A 20,094-nucleotide genomic window follows, 5' to 3' on the forward strand; every position below is an offset into this window, starting at 1 on the left:
GTGTCACTTTAAGTTCAAAAGGGAGGTTTACTTGTGTTGGTGGTTTGGGCATAGAATAAAACACAAATATGAAACATTATGCACAGGAGCAGTAAAAGCATACAAAAACGTATCTACTTTTAAACAGTTACTGTGCTTTTGAAAGTTACTGTGAAAAGAAAAAAAATTAGATCCATACAGAAGAGCAAATTCCTAGGGAAATGTCCAAAATTAGGCAAAGTGTGAGTTTTAAAATAATAGGTATTTATGTGAACCCAATATAGCAGGACTCCAACCCACCACACTCTTGCAACGCAGAACGCTGCCCAAAACCACCTTTCTACCATCACAAGGACATCCCAAACCTGCTGAGAACATTCTAGGCGAGTGGAACCTGAACAGGTGCGGTCGGAGGAGGTGGGGGGGTGGTCAGTCGCAGCAGGAGGCAAGGCGCCCCCTTTCCATCCTTGCGAGAACGCTCCTCCCGCCGTCTGCTCTCCTGCTGTTCGGGTCTCCAGCAGATGAACCCCAGCAGCAAGCCCCCTGCTGAGCCTGCAGGAAGTGCGCTCAAAAAGCAGAGTGCAACGAAGCAGCTGGGCATACATAAAGAACGTGAGCTGAGAATGCTAATGCTAAGATTAAACGCTTGAACAGAGACTAGACTACTGAACTTAACTAAGTGCTAGAGGAACCGTCTGCAAAAGAAAACCCGCGCGGGAACCTGACCTGACAGGCACCTTCTGTAACCTGCTGCTTCCTCGGCTCCCGGGGTGGTGTGGTGGCAGGGCTTCGAGGCTGCACCCTGCGGCCTGCATCATCTGTCACTGTCCATCCAGTTCATGTCCCTTGAGAGCTCTGGCCGGGGACCTGCCGTCTGAAGATCGGTGGCTTCGGCGACAGGATCCCGTGGTCGTCTCGCTGGCAGGACCAAGTCCTCAAACTCGGGGACGACGGGGCCAGGGCTGTCTCGGTAACTCGAACAACGGATGGGACGTGCAGATGATGCAGACACTCACACGGCGGGCTGGAAGGAGCTAGACGACCTCGTCGTCCTCGGGTCCCAGCCGTGGGCTGAGCAGCTCTCTGAGGGGCGAGGCAGGAGAAGCGGCTGCGGAGGCGCCGGCGAAGGTCGGGCTGCTGCTGCCACTGCGCATCTCTGGGGTGGCCACGTGGAACAGCGTGGGCGAGCCGGGCAGGCCGTAACTGGGTGTGAAGTGCTCCTGGTAAGAGCAGGAGGTGAAGTAGGGGAACGACGGGCTGTCTCGGAGGACGGGCGGGTCGGGCTCTACCTCGCGGAAAACTTCGGAAGACAGAGAGGCCACGGTGAAATTGCTCTCAGCATCGTGATCGGGTCTTCGAACCGGTGAAGTCGGGCTATAATTCTCGGAATGAGACAATGAATCACGGCGCTCTCTCTTCTTCCTTTTCCGACTTTTCTTGACAGGAATGTCGTCATCACTTCTGCGGGAGGACGCCCGGGACCTATGAAGGTGCCTGGAGGATTTGGCCCAAGAACGCTGCATTTTGGACACCTTCCAATTAAGAATATCAAGCTTTTGATCCAGGTTTCGGATAGCCTGGTATATAGCCTGGAAATTGGTAAGGACATCTTGCAGCGTTTTCTTTTTCTCTTCCTTTGAGGACTTGCGACGCCACACGCTTCCCTGCGCTTGGTTTTCGCCCGCGCCGCTAGCCATTTTCCTCCCACAAACCCGCACTTACTCTCGCTCGACGCCAATTAGTTGTAAAAATTACCGGAGGGCTTATTTGCCAAATTGCTCAGTCACCAAAGGCCGCTAAACCCTCCAGTCCCACTCTGGCCCAGAAGCTTTGGCACCAGAACGGCACCAGGAACCGCGTGAGGTGCTCCCTCAGCGGCGGCCTCCCGGGTTTGACCGTTACTGGCGCTCGAGAATTTCAACGGTTTTCCAGCCGTAAACCACGCCTGATCACGTGATGCATGCGTGTCGCAAAACCCAGGCGCGTGAGGACCCTCCCCCCCATCCCTGGCGTAAACCAGTGAGCTTTTGCGGCAGTGGAATACACCTATGCCCTGAAAAGTTTTGTTATTTGGAACGCTGTTAGCTTGGACTGAGACACAAAGGGTACCGAATTAAAAAGAGCAGCAGGAGCCGTAAAGTTCCATCGGCAGGAAGTAGGTTGATGAAGTTATTCAGCTGCAAGCACATACTCCCTTCCACAGAAAACGGAGGCTAAATCCTAAGGCAGAGACCAAAGAGGCCTTAAGAACTGGTCCAGACACACAGGGAAGAGGGAGAAAGAACTCTGCACTAGTCCCAGTTAAGAACCTAGCCTTGGGCTGAGGGTATGACTCAAGTGCCTAGCAAGTGCAAGGGCCTGAGTTCAATCCCCCTATCCCCTTGAGTCCTCTTGAGGTTAGAAGTTTGTTTTGACTAGTGTCCTTCAGTCTTTTTCAGTGTCTTGCTATGTAACCCAGACTAGCTTCAAATTCATGATCTGCTTCCTCAGCCTCCCAAGTGCTGAAATTATAGGTGTGCACCACCATACCTGGCTTCACATAAATCATTTTGTTACTCTTCAGAAAGCCCCATACTTGTTCAAAGGGAATCCTTTGGGTTTTGTTCTACAAAAAAGGCCAAGTTTGTGGTAAATGGGAATAGCCAAATTGTTGTGTGGCCACTTTTGTAACATACAGCTTCCTTCTAAAAAAAAAAAAAGAAAAAAAAAAAAGAACTGGTCCAGAAACATTCAGCATTTGCCCAGCAGGATTTCAGAATTGGCATTATCCAGTGACTCCTTAATGCCTCCCACCACCCCCAACTTTTTAATAGAATCGTCCACAGCGATCAACCTAAGCCTCCGAACCATTTTATGTTGGTTGTATGGGGGTGGATTACTTGTCTCTTTTTAGTTCTACAGACAACGGACTGAGAAGAATTTTACTTAGAGGACTGCAGCCATACCTGAACCTGATTTACATGCTGAGATTCTAGATTTTAAACAAATCCTTTAATGGATGAGATTGAAGAAAATATTGGGGAAAAATGTATTTTTCAAAGTTTTTGGCGGTACTGGGGTTTGAACTCGGGGCTTCGTACTTGTAAAGCAGGCACCTCTATCACTTCAGCCACTCCTCTACTCCATTTTGCTGTAGTTATTTTGGAGATGGGGTGGTCTCACAAACTATTTGCCAGGGCTGGCCTCTCTAACCAAGATCCTCCCGATCTCAGCCTCTGGAGTAGCTAGGATTGTAGGCATGATCCACCAGCATTTGGCTATGCTCCTTTTGGTGAGGGTGGGACCTTGGGACCTGTGACTCCCTTCTAACCCACAGGATATAGCAGTGGTGACAGGATGTCAGTTCTGATAATGTTATATAATCTTGCAAGGTATCTCCTGCTAGGAGACGTCCTTCCTTGCTGGCTTTGAGGAAGCAAGTGATCATTTTGTTCCACAATGACAAGCATGATCGTTAATTTCATGAGACAACTTAGCTGAGCTACAGTGCCCAGATATTTGATCCAACAATGTCCTGGATGTTTCTGTGAGGGGGTTTTAAATCAACGCAATTCGAGTAAAGCAGGTTGATCTTCATAGTGGGCCTGACCCAGTCAAAGGCCTGAATAGAACAAAAGCCTGACCTCCCCTGAGCAAGAGGGGATTCTGCCAGTAGATAGCTTTTGGACTTCAACTGAGATAGCAGCTCTTTTCTTGCTCTCCAGCCTGCCAGCCCACCCTGCAGATTTTGAACTTCCAAACTCCATAATCACACAAGCCAATTTCGTAAAATAAAGCTCTTAGTACATTCTCACCTACATACCCTATTGTTTCTGTTTATTTGGGACCAAGGGTGACACTGACCAGCAGACGCTGAGGCCTGTGGTCCAGCAGCCACCAAGAAATTTATTGCTCCCAACAATCATGTGAGCTCAGAAGTGGATTCTTGTGCAGTTGAGCCCCAGAGGAGAGAGGCCTGTCCTGGCCAACACCTGGATTGCAGCCTTACAGGAAACCTAGCTAAGCCATTCTAAATGGGTGTTGTATTAAGTGGCTAAGTGTGTGGCAGTAGTGTTACATGGCAACACACAGCTAACACGAGATGCTGTGAAAACCCAGGGATTCCTGACTGTTTAAACTGTGCATAGTTGGCCCTTAGTTCTTTCTTTCGAGGGTTCTCCTGGCTTCCAGTAAGTCAGCCCTGTATAATGCAATCTTAGCAGGAATATGCTATGGAAATATGGAAGCACTGTGGTACTATAGAAAGAGACTCAGGAGTCATTCAGATCTGAACTTAATGCCACCTCACTATTTTCTATCTGTGTGACCTAGGGCAACTCACTTCACCTTCCCACCAGCATGGACCTCCCTTTCTTTGACATAAGATTGTTTAATAACAGTATTGGCTAGTCAGTTTAACATTATTATAACAAAATATAAGAGGTGATAAGCTTAAAAAGAAGAAAGGTTTATTTTGTCTCTTGGTTTCAGAGGCTTCAGTCCATGGCCATTTGGCCTCATTGTCCTTGGCAGTACATCATGTTGGAGAATGTATGGCAGGGGAAGCTGCTGACCTCATGGCAGCAAGGAAGAAAAAAGCAGAAGGGACCAGGGTCCCAACACCCCTTCAAGGTCATTCTCAGTGACCTAAGCTCCTCCCACCAGGTCCCACATTCTAAAGGTTCCACCATCTCCCAGTAGTGTCACAGGCTGGCATCCAAGCCTCCAACACATGGGGAACACTTATCTAAACCACAGCAAGTATCTACTTTCCAAGGCTGTTGTAGAGATTAAACAAAATAATAACGGATGCGAAGCATGGAGTGCTTGAAACCCAGTAAGCACTGGGGATGCAGAACTACAGACAGTCTGTAGAGGGTTCCTTTATAAAACCCCAAGACAAGCATCAGTGCCTGGAATTGTCCCAGATCCAGGGCCACTCAGTCATCTGTGACAACAGCTGGTAGTAACATGATGAAGACCTGATGGCCATGATCACCATTTTGTACAGAAAGAAAAAGTCTAGAACTTCCAGGTCCGACAAATACTGGGCAAAGGCCCAGAGGGAAAACAGTAACAACAAACCCTTCGGGTTTGAGCACCACAAAGACGAGGCCCTGCCTGTGCTGCTTGCTGCAGTCCCCAGCAGTCATCATAGAGCCTGAACCACAGCACATGCTCAGGAAATCACTGACTGAATGAATGAACGAACAGTGAGTACATCACACAAGGGGCAGAGCTATGCTTTGAATATGGTTTGTCCCCTCTGAAACTCATGCTGAAGTTAATGTCCAGTGGAACAGTGTTGAGAGTAACAAGGACCTTAAAAGGGATTAATACTGTTCTCACAGGACTTGTGTGACCTTTTTGTCTTTTTGATGGTACTGGGGTTTGAACTCAGGGCCTCATGCTTGCTAGGCAGGTGCTCTATCACTTGAGCCACTCCTCCAGCCCTGTTTTGTGTTTTTGCTTTGTTTTGTTTTATAGATAGCGTCTCAAGAACTATTTGCCCAGGCTGGCTTCAAACCGTGACCCTCCTGATCTCTGCCTCTGGAGTAGCTAGGATTACAGGCATGAGCCACCAGCGCCCGGTGTGTGTGAGGCAGCCCCTTGTATTTTGTTTCTTCGGCAGCCCCTTGTATTTTGTTTCTTCTGCATACACTCACTTGCCCTGTCACCTTCTGCCATGTTGGCATGCCCTCACCAGACACGGCTGCTATGCTCTTGTGCTTTTCAGCCCCTAGAACAATGAACCAAAATAAACTTCTTTCCCTGTAAGTTACCTAGGCTCAGGTATTCTGTCACAATGTGTTGGGTGTTCATTCCCACCAGGTGGCTGAGCGGCAAGAGTTGCCTATCAGAGACCTCTGACAGGAGGACTGGAGTCATCCAGGGCTCCCTTCAGGCTGGATTATTTCTACTGCTGTCATGGAGAATGTCCAACCTCCCCCTGCCCCCCACCAAGAGAGGGAAATAGCTGCAGGCAGAGGGACCCTAGCTATTTCACTAGAGGGAAATAGAAAAGTAAATGTCATTTTGAGCACCTGCTGGGTCCCACGCACTGCTTTTGACACACATTACCTATCTCATTTATTTCTTACCAAAACTCTGAGTTAGGAATTCATACTATCTCCATGTGGCAGAAGACATAACTGAGACACAGAGATCTCACAGCTGGCTAAGTAGCAGAGCTGGGATAAGAACCTAGACCTGTGAAACTCTAAGGCCCACGTTCTTTCTACTATGCCAGTATTGGAATCTGACAAGAGCCACTGCCTTTCAGGAAGTCTAAGATCAGGGACCCCATCTTAGTTGACTTTGTGCCTCAAATTCTGTCTCAAATAACAGAGGCTCAGCAAATGTTTCATGAATGCACCTGTCAGGGAAGGGCTCTTTCCAGGGTAACAAATACTTCTTGTCTACAGTCACCAGGTGAGTGGAGGTAGAAGCTGGGGATGCACTGGCGAACAAAAAGCTAATCAAAGGAGATCTACCATACTCAGGCAGGAAATTGTCAGATAATGGTGACCTCTCTGAAGAAGGAAAAAGATCATGATGCAATTCATTATTGGGAGGCTGGGATGTGGCTCAGTGGTAGAGACTTGCCTCACATTCCAAGCACCATGGCCAAAAGAAGAATGGGAGATCAGGGGAGGCTTCTAGAAGAGAAGATATTTATTCTTCATTCACTCATTCATTCATTCATTATTAGACATTTAAAATGAATGACAAAGGCAGGTGTTGTAGCACACACCTGTAATCCCAGCACTTGGTGGCTGTCAAAATAAATAAATAGCTGGGCACTAGTGGCTTACACCTGTTAGCATAACTACTTGATTTTTTTAAAAAAAAATTTTTTTGGGTGGTACTGGGGTTTGAACTCAGGGCCTCATGCTTGCTAGGCACGCACTCTACCACTGGAACCACTCCTCCGGCCCTTGCCTAACTACTTGGGAGGCTGAGAGTAGGAGGATGGTGGTTCAAGGCCAACCCCTGGCAGGGAGATCTCAAGACCCCTTCTCAACCTGTAGCTGGTGCAGTGGTGTGTGACTGTCATCCCAAGCTATAGGGGAGGCTGAGATTAGGAGGATTGTGGTTCCAGGCCAGCCTGGGCAAAAAAGTTTGTGAAACCCCATCTTAATGGAAAAAAGCTGGACATGGTGGCATGGAAGGAAGTTTAAAATAGGAGGATCACAGTCCAGGCTGGCCTGGGCAAAAAGTGAGACTCTTATCTCCAAAATAACCAGTACAAAAAAGGTTGGGGGCGTGGCTCAGGTGTCAGAATGCCTGTCTTGCAAGCATGGAGCCCTGAGTTCAAACCCCAGTACTACCAAAAAAAAAAAAAAAAACTAGAAGAGGCCAGTCATGTGAAGTGTAAGGGAGTGAAACAGTTAGCACAAAGATCCTGTGGCAAGAATCAAGTTGGGGTGTGTGTGTGCGACTGACAAGAAGAAGGCAGTGAGAGAAAGGGGTGAGTGGGAAGAGGTGAGGTATATTCATTTGTCCTGACCAAGTGCCACTCATTGGGGACTTAACAGAAATGTACTGTCTCACAGTTTGGGAGGCTACAAATCTGAAGTCGGGGGTCAGCAGAGTTGGTTCCTTCTGAGGGGTGTAAGGAGGTGTCTCCCCAAGCTTCTGGAGGTTTGCTGACACTATTTGGCATTCCTTGCCTTCTAGAAGCTTCACCCTGGTCTCTGCCTTTATTTTCACATGGCATTGTCCCATGTGTGTGCCTGGGTTGGAATTTCCCCTTCTTATAGGAAAACAGCTATACTTCACTGGGGGCCACCGTCTCCAGGGCGACCTCATTCTAACTTAATTATATCTGCAACAACTTGTGTCTCCAAGTAAGGTCACTTTGTGACGTTCGGGAGTTAGCACTTGAACAGGATTTTTTGGAGGGCACAATTGAATGCGGAACACGAGAAGGTCAGAGAAGGCCTCAGAGTCCAGGGGAAGGAGTTGGATTTGCTGTGGGATGCATCGGGAAGTCACCAAAGGGTTTCAGATCAGACACGATCTGATTTGTTTTAAAAGGCTCGTGCTGGCTGCCGAGTTAGACTGTGAGAGAACACAGCCGATGCCTGCAGGACGTCGCCTGCCAGCGACAGGGATTCTCGTCAGAATGGCCACTCACTGGACCTGAGGCCTCGCTCGCACTGTCCGTCATTAGTTCACAGGAAAACCAAATTTAGCTTCCAATTGGTGAGAGCAACACATCCTCGTGACCACACAGGCAAATACTGTTTTCTTTCCTGGATGCTTACTTTTAAAACTTATAAAAAATAATGCAAAGTCTTGGTTAAAAACAAACCAACCTTCAAACAACAGCAAGGAGTAAATTAGCAAATCTAGGGCCTCAGGCAATGCACCCCACTCCTGTGCAGTTCCACTTCTTGATTTCCTCACAGTCACCTTTAAAAAAAGAATCTCTTGTTGGTGAGGTGGCTCAAGCGGTAGAGCACCTGCCTAGCAAGTCTGAAGCCCCGAGTTCAAATCCCAGTACCACCAAAAATAAATTATATATATTCCCCTTCCTAAAATAGTTTCTGATCAGCTCCATATGTCTCTCTACAGGTTCTTTTTTTATATGTTCATGGGATATATAAACTTTATTTGAATGCATAAATATGACTTGATGTCAAGCAGGAAGTTCTCCAAAAGGCTAAAATTTATTAAACGGTAAAAGTTGGTACTTTCCTCTGGTCTGTCTCTGAACACGGCTGGCTGACACGCTGTTATTAGCAGGCTGCACACGCTGCTCTTTTCACCCCCTGTCCTAAATCTTCAGGTAGCACTTCTCATTTCTCTGGGGACCTCTCGCATTGTTTTCATTTACAACAGAGGGCAAGATTCTTAAGTGCCCATCTCTACTCCGTCAGAGGCAAAACTACAGCCCTCAATTCTTGCTTAAATTGTGACTGCAAATGGCACACAAATGAGGAACTTAATGTAATGTACAAAGACTTGTAACTTCTGTATGCTATAATAGTAACCTGTTTTAATTTTTCATTAATTACCTTATTATTTCCCCTCAAAGCTATAAAAATACCTGTAAAGACACTGAAACCGCACTTTAAAATCATGGACTGATATGTTACACCTTTTTATTTATTTATTTATTTTTCTTATTTACTCAGGGGTTTTTCTTTTCTTTTTTTTCTCTCTTATTTTTTATTATTCATATGTGCGTACAAGGCTTGGGGCATTTCTCCCCCCTGACCCCACCCCCTCCCTTACCACCCACTCCGCCCCCTCCCTCTCCCCCCCATCCCCTCAATACCCAGCAGAAACTATTTTGCCTTGTTGAAGAGAGAGTATAAGCAATAATAGGAAGGAACAAGGGGTTTTGCTAGTTGAGATAAGGATAGCTATACAGGGATTTGACTCACATTGATTTCCTGTGCGTGTGTGTTACCTTCTAGGTTAATTCTTTTTGATCTAACTTTTTCTCTAGTTCCTGGTCCCCTTCTCCTATTGGCCTCAGTTGCTTTTAAGGTATCTGCTTTAGTTTCTCTGCGTTAAGGGCAACAAATGCTAGCTAATTTTTCAGGTGTCTTACCTATCCTCATACCTCCCTTGTGTGCTCTCGCTTTTATCTTGTGATCAAAGTTCAATCCCCTTGTGTTTGCCCTTGATCTAATGTCCGCATATGAGGGAGAACATACGATTTTTGGTTTTTTGAGCCAGGCTAACCTCACTCAGAATGATGTTCTCCAATTCCATCCATTTACCACCAAATGAGAACATTTCGTTCTTCTTCATGGCTGCATAAAATTCCATTGTGTATAGATACCACATTTTCTTGATTCATTTGTAAGTGGTGGGGCATCTTGGCTGTTTCCATAACTTGGCTATTGTGAATAGTGCTGCAATAAACATGGGTGTGCAGGTGCCTCTGGAGTAACCTGTGTTACACCTTTTTAAATAAGTACTTTTATTGTGACAGTACTAGGGTTTTCTTTTTTTTTTTTTTGGCAGTAAGGGTTTTGAACTTAGGGCCTTGCTGCTAGACATGTGCTCTATCACTCGAGCCACACCAGCAGCCCTCTGGTAAAATTCACAGTAAAAATTTGACCAACCTCACAAAGGCAGTTTCTTTCCCTAAACTGGCGTGGAAACATTCTGGTTGAACAGGAGCACTAAGCTGCAAGACCAGAAGAAAGATCGTGGAGGTGTGGAGGCACTGCGAGTCCCAGGGATCTGCCAAGCCTGAGCTCCAAGGTCTCAGATACCCTAGGCCCAAGAGCCGGGGGGCTGAGGGTCCCAGCCCCTGTATAAGAGGTGGAACAGTAGACGGTGCCTCTTGCTGCTTGCTGCTGTAGCCCACTGCTGCTGGAAGTCACGGACTGTAATAGCTGCAAGTGCCAGGGCTGCTGGTGTTTAAAGCCTGGAGCAATAACCCTCCAACCTAGTGATACAGCCATGACTCAGGCTTCCCAAGCCTGGTGCTACAAGCCCCTGGCTGTCAGGGTTCGAAGCCTCATGATTCTGCCGGTGCAAGGCAATGCTGGAGGAGCTTCTCCTCACCAATCCATGATTCCTATTCGGGTAGAGCAAAAGGAGCCCAGCCAGCTGACTGCTGACACAGGCGTGGGACCTCCTCAACCTGACAGCTTGAGGAAGCCCAAGGGAACCCCAAAGTGGCTTTTATTACCCTGAATATTGCGCTGTGCACTAGAGCCCTACTATTGTTTCTGAGCATGAGACTTTTACTTTTGAGAATAAGCTCAATGTTCGAGCAGTTGAGAATGCCTGTTCCAAGGGAGGAGTCCAGGGAGGGCCTGCGGACACTCGAGGGCCTAGGGAAGGGGCCCAGGAGGCCTGGCGCTAGACTGCCAAGGTCAGAGCTGCAGGGGCCTGTGGAACTGTGACTGCACTTGCCTGGGAGTCTCAATCTATGCCTTTTGTCCCCAGGCAAGCAGTACCAACTTCTCATTGTCAAAAGTGTCTTGGTCATACCACAAATGATATAGCTATCCTAACAAGGGAGGGGTTGGAGCCTTCTTTCTCCATAGTTTTCACCTGGGACACTGCTTTGAAAAAGAAACAACTTTCAGACACTTAAGCCCCTTAAAGGCAGGGACTGCTGGGTCATTGAATTTTTGTTGTGTCTCATTATGTAGTCCAGGCTGGCACGAACTTGCAATCCTCCTGCCTCAGCTTACTGAGTATTGGGATTACAGGTGTGTGCCGCCATATCTGTCTTTGAATTCTTTTAATAAGAGAAGCATGTTTTGTTATGTGCATTAAAGAACATCCAATAAACTAAGGACTACCGTGCCATTGAATTTACTATCCCAGCACCTGGCTATAAACATGAATTAATACTTCATGGCCTTCCTACCTGCCTACCCCTCAGATCTAGCTCCCCTCTGGCCACACCTTAGCCAGCCACACCAGTGCTTTAATGATGCGCTGACATTTGGTGATCGCTTCCCAGGTTTTTCTCTTCGCACTCCTCTACCAGCTGGCGGATCAGCATGCTCCTCATACTCCGTCAAAGCGACCCCTGTCTAAGTCCTACAGCAACAAGACCTGGCATTCTAACTCTGAACTAGTTACTGGTAACAGATGTGTTTTCCCAAGAAGTATTTCCTTAGAAGCAGGGATGATGACTGTGTGGAAAGGACCCACAGTAAAGTGATAAATAACATTGAGAATTGAAATTTTTGGTGGGGTCTCAAGCTTATGAAGAAGTTATTTTTACACAGAGATGTCCTTCCTGAAATGACCAAGGAGGCCAAAGTCAACATTGGTACAGGTGTGTTCAAATGTCAACTAGTGAAACTTTTTTTTTTTTTGCAGTACTGGGGTTTGAACTCAGGGCCTCATGCTTGCTAGGCAAGCGCTCTACCACTTGCGCCACACCACCAGCCCTTTCTAGCTAAAACTTGGACACATGATATGCTGCCTCACTAGTAGTGTGTGGCTAACAGAGAGGGAGGAGGAGTCAGATGCAGGAAAGCTTGAGAAAAGAGAAAGGCCATACTTAAAGTACAGCTTTCCTGTTTTCTAGCTCCCAGAGAGGTGCAAAAAGGAAGCCCTTACATATTTAACCATGCCTCTGTGCCTCATCCCTCCTTAATTTGCATGGTTACTTCAGAGGATTTCTCTCAGAAGACGTTTTATTCCCAACACACCATGGAAAGGGTACTAAGACATCTGGTATTCACGGGAAGAGTATTTTAGCACCATCCTTCTCTTGAAGTAACTGTAGGTAAGAAGCTTGCCAAAGGCCATCATCATACACCAGTACAAGCTCAAAAAGAGAGAAAACTGCAGCTCCCAGTGGATTCTCAAGTCCTCACCCACGTAAGAGGCAGGAACATGTGACGAGCCACGCTGAATGAGGTAGCCAGGCATCTGGAACTTCTCTGCAAACACAAGCTGCCCACCATGTACCTCCTTATAGCAAAAAGCTCTACCTGGGCTGTTGGAGTGGCTCAGTAGAAGAGCACCTGCCTACACAGCCAGAGGTCTGTCCCTAGTGCGTGTGCACGGCACACACACCCAAAGCAGAAACTGAATCTGTAAATGCAAAAATAAGTAAGTACTTGACAAACCTTTTGTCAAGAAGTGGGCCTGCCAGTAGGGTTTGGCATTGCTTTTACACTACTATCCCCCAAGCCCCACACCATGCCCTCGTAGTTTTTTTCTTTTATGATCTAATTCAATAGCCACAAATTTAGGGTCTTCAAAAACACATCAGACACCAGGTTGGATAAGGCTGTGCTTTATTACATGCATAATTACAAATCTGTGCTAAGTGAAAATGTATAAAGCAATGGCGACCTGGATTTAAGCCACACAGAGAAAGGGCTGGACAATCCCATTAGCCCTTCTGCCCATGTCTATTCCATTGCCTTGGACAGGATTGTTTCCACTGCTTACAATTTGCATAGCACTTTCCAAAGTACTTTCCATTCATTGTCTCAGTTTATCCTCACAACAACCCTGTGAGGTAGGTAGGGCAATTAACACTATCCCCATTTTGCAGATGGGAACACTGAGGCACAGAGCGGTTAAGATCTTGAGGCTAGTTAGTAGAAGCGTAGGGAATAGAAATCAGGTGTCCCAACTCCCCAGTCCATGTCTTCCTTTTTACACTATGTCACTATGCATGACCAGGGAGCAGAGAAAAGTGAGCAGTGAGCCACAGGTTTGGTTCAAGCTGTACCTATGAACAGGTGAGGATAAAGCTAAGAAAGCATGGCCGAAGGGTTGGCAACACTCAGCAGCTTGCTCCAAGCTTCCTGTGGAAACTCGAGCTGTATTGGCCTTTGGCTGAAGCCGGTTTCTGGATACCTAGCTACTGCTGGTGTCTGTGCATGAGCTTCACCTGCACTTTGACCAACTCTCAGGAATTAAAAATGTCCAGTCAGACGGGTTGTCTTTGGCTACTTCCTTTGGAGCTGGCCCTACGAATGAGCTTACCACAGAGCAGTTCACATGGTGCCAATGGGCTGGAACCTGGCCCCTCTCATCTTCCTGGTCTCAGTGACTTACCTAACAGCTGGTATACTTCCTATAGCCAGAAATGTATGGGCAGAGGTAAGAGCAGGAGGCCGGCCTTGGTCAAATGAAAAGTCTCCATCATGACAACACTATCACTCTTAGGTGACTTGACCAAGAAGATGCTGTCAGGCCCAACTCCTTTCTGGCCTGTACCTGGTTAGCAGCATAGCTTCAAAAGACAGCTTAAGAGAATGAAAACTATTCATTAAATGTATCATTTGTATCTTGAGTGGAATAAATTTTTAATCATTGCAGTCCCAAAGAACCAAATGTATAACTAAAAAAAGGAAATACTTATATAAAAAGCTGAGTACTAAAAAGGCAGGACAACAGGGAAGAAAGGAGGCTGAAGAGGAGACAAAGTGAAGAGGAGGAAAGAGGAGCATTCTTAAAGGGTCATATAGTCTGAAGTACCCTTGATATGACCATGAACTGAACAGCTCTGCCCTGCTGAAATCATCACAGGCCCCACCTTCTTCCCCATTTCAGCAGATGCCAGTCTCTCATCAAATCCTAGACTGCCCCTGAATTCCAACACATTTGGGCTAGCAGATAATAATAAGCTTTAGCAGCAAACACTTCATAGGTCTGCTTTAAGGCGCTAAAGCCCTCAACACTCCTAAGAAATATTGCTGGCTTTGGCCCCTATGGTGGAGTGAGCAAAGTGCCTGTGACCCCATCAACGCTGGAGCCGTTCCTGTTCTCGGAATGATGCTCTCCCTCCCCACCAAGGCCCACACTCAAAACAGTATGCTTATAAAAATGAAGAGATTTGAATTCAGGACATGGTGGGAGGAGAGGAAGAGGAGAGTACGGTTGAGGAAGGGAGAAGAGGAGAGATGGAAATTGTTTCTACTTTCTGTTTTGTCAGAGCTGTTTCTCCTCAAAGGGCCAAACTTTAGGCGAGGCGTTCATTCAATGAGTGTGCATGCAGAGGCTGAAGACCCTTTGGTAGGAACTTAGAGGTAGGAATTTACAACTGCAGGATTCATCTGGGCTGCATGACCTGATAGACCCCATTCAAGAAATGCAAGCTCCACGCATCACATTCTTTCTTTCTTGGGGATTTGGCAAAATTAGACTAACACCATGGAAAACCCACTTTTCTTCCCTGCAATCTCTTAAAAACTCTGCCCAGATGCAGATGTTTACAAATGAGCATGTGGCCAGTGAATGCTGGGGAAGTAACTTAAAGTTGCTAATTCACATTCTTCCCAGAACTCATTGGTCCTTTGGAGCTAAGGACAGAAACTGAAGCAGTCAGGTCCGCCGACCACCCAGGCCCTCTGCACCCTCTGAACTTCAAACTTACACAGTTCCTGAGCTCCCATCTAGGGAACTTTCACCCTTTCCTTTTCAATATATGAGGGACATAAAAGGGAAGCTAAAATACAAATGTACAGAAAGCTTATTATTTAGATGGTGCAATTCCTTCATGAGCGAATGTCTTAGGTTACCCTCTCCATAAAACTAGACTGCCCTCCAACCAAACATTGCTTTGAGCCTCTAGTTTCTTTGGAAAAGCCTGGCCCTGGAGAGTTCTGTGAAGGAACTTTTTCTCCCCTTGAGGCACATGATCTAGCAATTTCTTGTATACACTCCAACACCGGGGTGCATGGCGTGCGACATAGTTTGGCTTTCTTCGTACCGTCTGACACCTCTCATGTATTTTCTTACCAGGGCTCTTATACTGCTGTTAAGAGTCAAATCCCTCCTGGAAGGGAGTCCGGGCAACCCCAGAGGTAATAAAGCATAAAGGTTTTAGGGCATTGACGCTCGCCCCGCATATTTAGAGATCTAATTTTGTAAAAAAAGAACTCTGTTCTTCCTGTAAGGGTCTAGATTCAGACTTCAGTGCCAAAATAAGTGAACTGCTTTTGCAGTTCAGTCAGTAGATTAATCATTTGCTCAGCCAGCTGGCAAATCCTAAGTGTTGTGGATGTGAGCTAATCCACCAGAGGATGTCTGTTTTGTGGCTCACAGCATCACCTCTACTCTACAGCTCAGCTGAGCCAGGACACTGGGGCCAGAGAAAGAGGAGGCGCGCCAACTCATTTCTGACCAAACATTGAAACACAGCCATTATTTTGCATTATCAGTCCCTGCAACCTTCCTCCAGTGTCACTCATCACACATTAACTGCTTCAGCTTCCTTAAACTCTTTAGATTGAAGATACAAAGATATAAAATACAGCAGCTGTAAAAATCTATGGGCTCTCCCTCCCTTTCCAGCTGCGTGTCCACCAGATATTTTTCTTTGAAAAATCCAAACTCTGTTGAAGCACTTATTGCATTCTTTTCTAGACATTTCCCTTGTGTCATATAATTTTCTTCTTTTTTGGGTGGGACTGGGGTTTGAACTTGGGGCTTCAGGCTTGCAAAGCATGTGCTCTACTGCTTGAGCCATGCCTCCAGCCCTGCTATTTTCTTTTCTAATACCAAAATAGACTAGGCTCAGTTCCTTTTAAAATCACAATTTATCTACTCTTTTGCTATTAAGATATGGGCCTTTGAGGCTACCAACAGACCTCCCTATCATGGCTTTGTTTTAGGTTAAGGATGTCTAATTGCTGGAATGGTGATGGCAGAGAGAACCTTTCCCTTTACCTCAAGACAAGAGCTTCTGAGTGTCAAGATGCTGGCATAGCAGTCTCGTAGAGGACTCCAGCCACAATTGGCCAATCTTTGAGCCAAACCTTAGGACTGGAAATACAGTGACACTGTACACTATAGCTACTTCTAGCGTCCAAGCTACAAGAATTCCTGAGAATCTGAGGTTAATGAATGAAATTTGTCAGGAGTAAGGTATCAAAGGGATCTTGCCACTCTGGAGGGCCAATTGGTGCTTAGCATCTAGAAAGTAGACCTTGGCACAGTGTTATCTGATTTCTTGAATTTATTCTCTGAAGTAGCACCTTAACACAGGCTCACCTGCCCCAAATCAAGAACAGAGCCTACAAAAAACACAAGGGCAAATGAGACACCCTCTGTGTCACTGCTGCACTATGCAATATGACCAAACTTTCCCTTGCCATTAAATACCAGACATAGTAGCGTTTCCAGTTTTTCAAACTTTAGTGGGGAAGGACAGCTAATAAGATAAGCATTGAACTGGAAATATACAGATAAGAACTTTGATCTCTACATGATATACATGGCAGTCAGGCAAAGAGTCTCATCTCGAAGGAAGAGCTCAGTGGCGTGGAAGGGACAAAAGACATAAAGTTACCAAGCCATGATTATGACACCATGTACCCTGGAGCATTTTTTTTTCCTGTTCATTATATGCTAGAATGATATACTTGAAAGGAGAAACTCTGGTGGCTACCTTGATATTTTAAAAAGATAAAAATTAAAATAAGCCTTGGCTACCCAGCTCTGGGCAATAAAAAAAGATCTTCCGATTTTGGAAAGAACTAGAAGTAAAAAGTCCTAGACACAGGGATCAACAACTTTTAAAATGAGGTACACTGTGCTGATTAGGGGATGGTGGATACAGGGGAATGTGCCAAGTGACTACTGCTTCTGGATAGGAAGGATGGTGGGAAGAGCAGGGAACCAACTTGTAAAATGGACAAGGCTGAACTCTTAGTCCTGACAGTGCAGTCTTACTGGAATGGGCACCTGGGGCAGAAATGGAGGCACAGCAGCAGCATGTGGGCCACACGGCAAACAAAAGTGCTGCGTATCTTCTACATGTGCTATAAGAGTTCTGAGCCTTGGCTTACAATTTAACTAGGCTTAGTAGTTTTTTTGTTTTGTTTTGTTTTTTTGTTATTAGGAATGATTAACCAGGCATAGTGCTCATTTGCAGAAAAGACTCAGTACTGAGGAGGAGGAGGCAGAACAGAACGGAGGGGTAGAAATTGCCCGTGGATGAAACTATAGAAAATGAAATAGTGGTCAGAAGGATGCTGGTGGCTGTTTTATTCCACCAGGTGTCCCTATAATGTGATTAAAAAAAAAACTGCAATAAATGTGGCAGGAAATTGAGACAGGCACCTTTTCAATTGGATACAAGCACCTTTGGTGTCACCAGGCCTTGTCCATACCCTTGGGTCTTAGAATGGCTTTATTTATAATTCTGAGGACTCTCAAGGGAGTCACTGTTGCCTATCCTGTTCCAATTCCTTCAACATAATCGAAAGAATCCCAAGCCTAATCTATGCTCATGGGGATAACACTGGCCTGTTGTACATACTTGATGCTGGGAGGAACATGAATGCCCAGTTGTTTTAGTACAAAGGAATGCATGAGGATGCCAATGCAGCTCTGAATCTTCCCTGGTTTACCAGTATGCAGTCTCGACTTGGCTCCCTTTATTGTTCTTACATATTCCAGAAGCCTAAAGCACCATCATTCGTGGAGGTGGCGTCTGGGTAAGAGGATTAGTTAGGACCTCACAAAAATGTGAAATTCCTAGTCATTGACTTTGTTTAGGACTTTGCTAATCATTTCAAGGAAGCAGGAAGAAATTCTTCCTTGCTACTAACAAATTTGTGGCAAAGTCCTTGTCTACTGGTTAACAAATACCATCTGGAAAATTACCCTTTTTGCGGACAAGGAGAAAGTTCTATAACTTATCTTTATGCACTTCAAAAGAGTACCAGGAACAAGCGAGCTATAAAAGTCAACCTCTCTAAATTTGTTTAGAGGAGATTAACCAAAGCAGCATTGTCTTATAATCAGAAATTAAAATTAACATATACATACACACATAACAAACTAATAATGCTAAATATTGTAACAGAAACAAAGATAAGATTTGAATTGAATCTTCACAGTCTAGAAAATACCATTACTATTTTCCTTCTGGCTTTCCTCTCTGTGGTTTGAACAGCAAAGCCCCTTAGTTTACACTTCATCTTCCACCAATGAATGACAGATCCCACAAAAGTGACTTTGTCATGAATTTCCTGTGGGCTATATGTCAGGACGGCTGGAATTTTTCTTGCATAGTTTTTGGTGATTGCATATTGGCTAACAATTATTTTTAAATTAAAAAAAAATTTTAAAGATATAATTAAACCATAGCAATCTTGTTTACTCTTTCATGAAATCTTTCTAATGCAACATCACAGAAGCCTAACTGTATTTTCCCCTAAAAAGATTAATTTCCAGAGATTATGTAGTGCAACTGGTTAACTTGTAGGAAAGAGACAACACACTAATATGACTTCACCATCCAAATATGGGAAATGTGTTTTGGGTACCCAGTTAATAAAACATATCCATGGTCTGCAATGTCCTTCCTGTTTTAAATCCACAACAACCCCGTGACTCTAGTTGAAGAGAATGGAATCAGGATCTTGGTTCGCCATCTGTGCTATGTGTTTCAACACATCCTTTTTGGTAATGATTCCGAGCAATCGCCTGAAAGACAAACACAACACAACCAAACAAAAATAAATGTACAGTTAAAGCAGCACTCGCAAAGGTGACACTTGTCCTCTCAGCCCCTTTCCACCTTATCTTTAAACACTTCCAGAATGATGAGATCACAGGAATGCAAAGTATACAGGTCCCTAAATAGAAGCAAACTTTTCTACCTCTAGGTCTCAAGTACTATAATTTCCTCTGTGTTAAATCTTAGCTATCCCTAACCCAGTTCAAGTGTCCCCTGTTCTAGAACCTGATCCTCTGCCTTGCTCCCAGCAACAGTGTGTTCTCTGCAGGCCTCTTCGGCAGTACTTGTGTGTGCCTGCCTTCCCTATGACACTGCACACTGCTTGAGGATAGAGAAAGGCCTCATTCATTTCTGTGTCTCCCCAGAATCCAGTGGAATACCTTTTTAAATGAAGTAGGGATTCATTAAACGTTGAAAAAAACAATTAGGGAAAGTCCCCTTACTGATTTAGTTCCTGTGACACAACTGTTACACACAACTTCAACATTTTAGAGGAGGGGAAGTTCTTATACACAAAGCATGTTCAGAAAAACTCCATCCCTCTCCTCAACTTCCATTCTTTTCCAATAAAAATAGCAGGACTTCCTTACTGGACAAGAAATATCCTAGAGAGGAAAGAGTCTTGGGCTTGGGAGTCAGAAGGCTTATAGTTAAAAGCCTACCTCTACTACTTATTAACTGGGGACCCTCATGAAAATCATTACACCTCACTGAAACATGGTTTCTTGTCCTCAAATGATAACAACAAAGGAATTTAAAGGGCCAAATACAAGTAAGTAGCCAGCTCTTGTCTGTGGTTTTGCTTTCAGGTATCCATGGTCAACAGTGGTTCAAAAACAAAATACAGTAAAATAAGGTATTTTAAACTTTAGAGAGAAAGATTACATTCACATAACTTTATTATATTGCTATAATTTGTTTTATTTTACATTTATTTCTCTTACTCTCTTACTGATGCTGATTTATAAAAATTAAATGTTATTATTAACATGTATACACGTATAGGAAAATATAGCATATATAGGATTCAGTGCTACCTGTAATTTCAGGTATCCTTGGGTGGTCAAGGATGGGGGCTACTACACTACACGAACCCCACCTGATTCCATTACAATTTCAGTGTGACCTGTGCTCATGTACACAGCTATTTCCTTTGTAGGGGAGCAACTAACAGTTCATATCACTACACATTCTCTTCCACAAGTTCC

At 45.1% G+C, this 20,094-nt stretch overlaps 1 protein-coding gene across 3 annotated transcripts in view; it reads right to left on the reverse strand.

The window, feature by feature from the left end:
- Positions 1-12,681: 12,681 nt before the first annotated feature.
- Positions 12,682-20,094, reverse strand: part of Clcn5 (chloride voltage-gated channel 5) — a 143,948-nt gene continuing 136,535 nt past the window's right edge. For all 3 annotated transcript variants that reach the window (XM_074063790.1, XM_074063792.1, XM_074063791.1), the window contains one exon: positions 12,682-18,852. In XM_074063790.1, the coding sequence (XP_073919891.1) occupies positions 18,762-18,852 (91 nt within the window). In that variant the 3' untranslated portion in view covers positions 12,682-18,761. The remainder of the gene's footprint in view (positions 18,853-20,094) is intronic.

The sequence above is a fragment of the Castor canadensis genome, chromosome X (assembly GCF_047511655.1).
Source record: "Castor canadensis chromosome X, mCasCan1.hap1v2, whole genome shotgun sequence".
Classification (NCBI taxonomy): domain Eukaryota; kingdom Metazoa; phylum Chordata; class Mammalia; order Rodentia; family Castoridae; genus Castor; species Castor canadensis.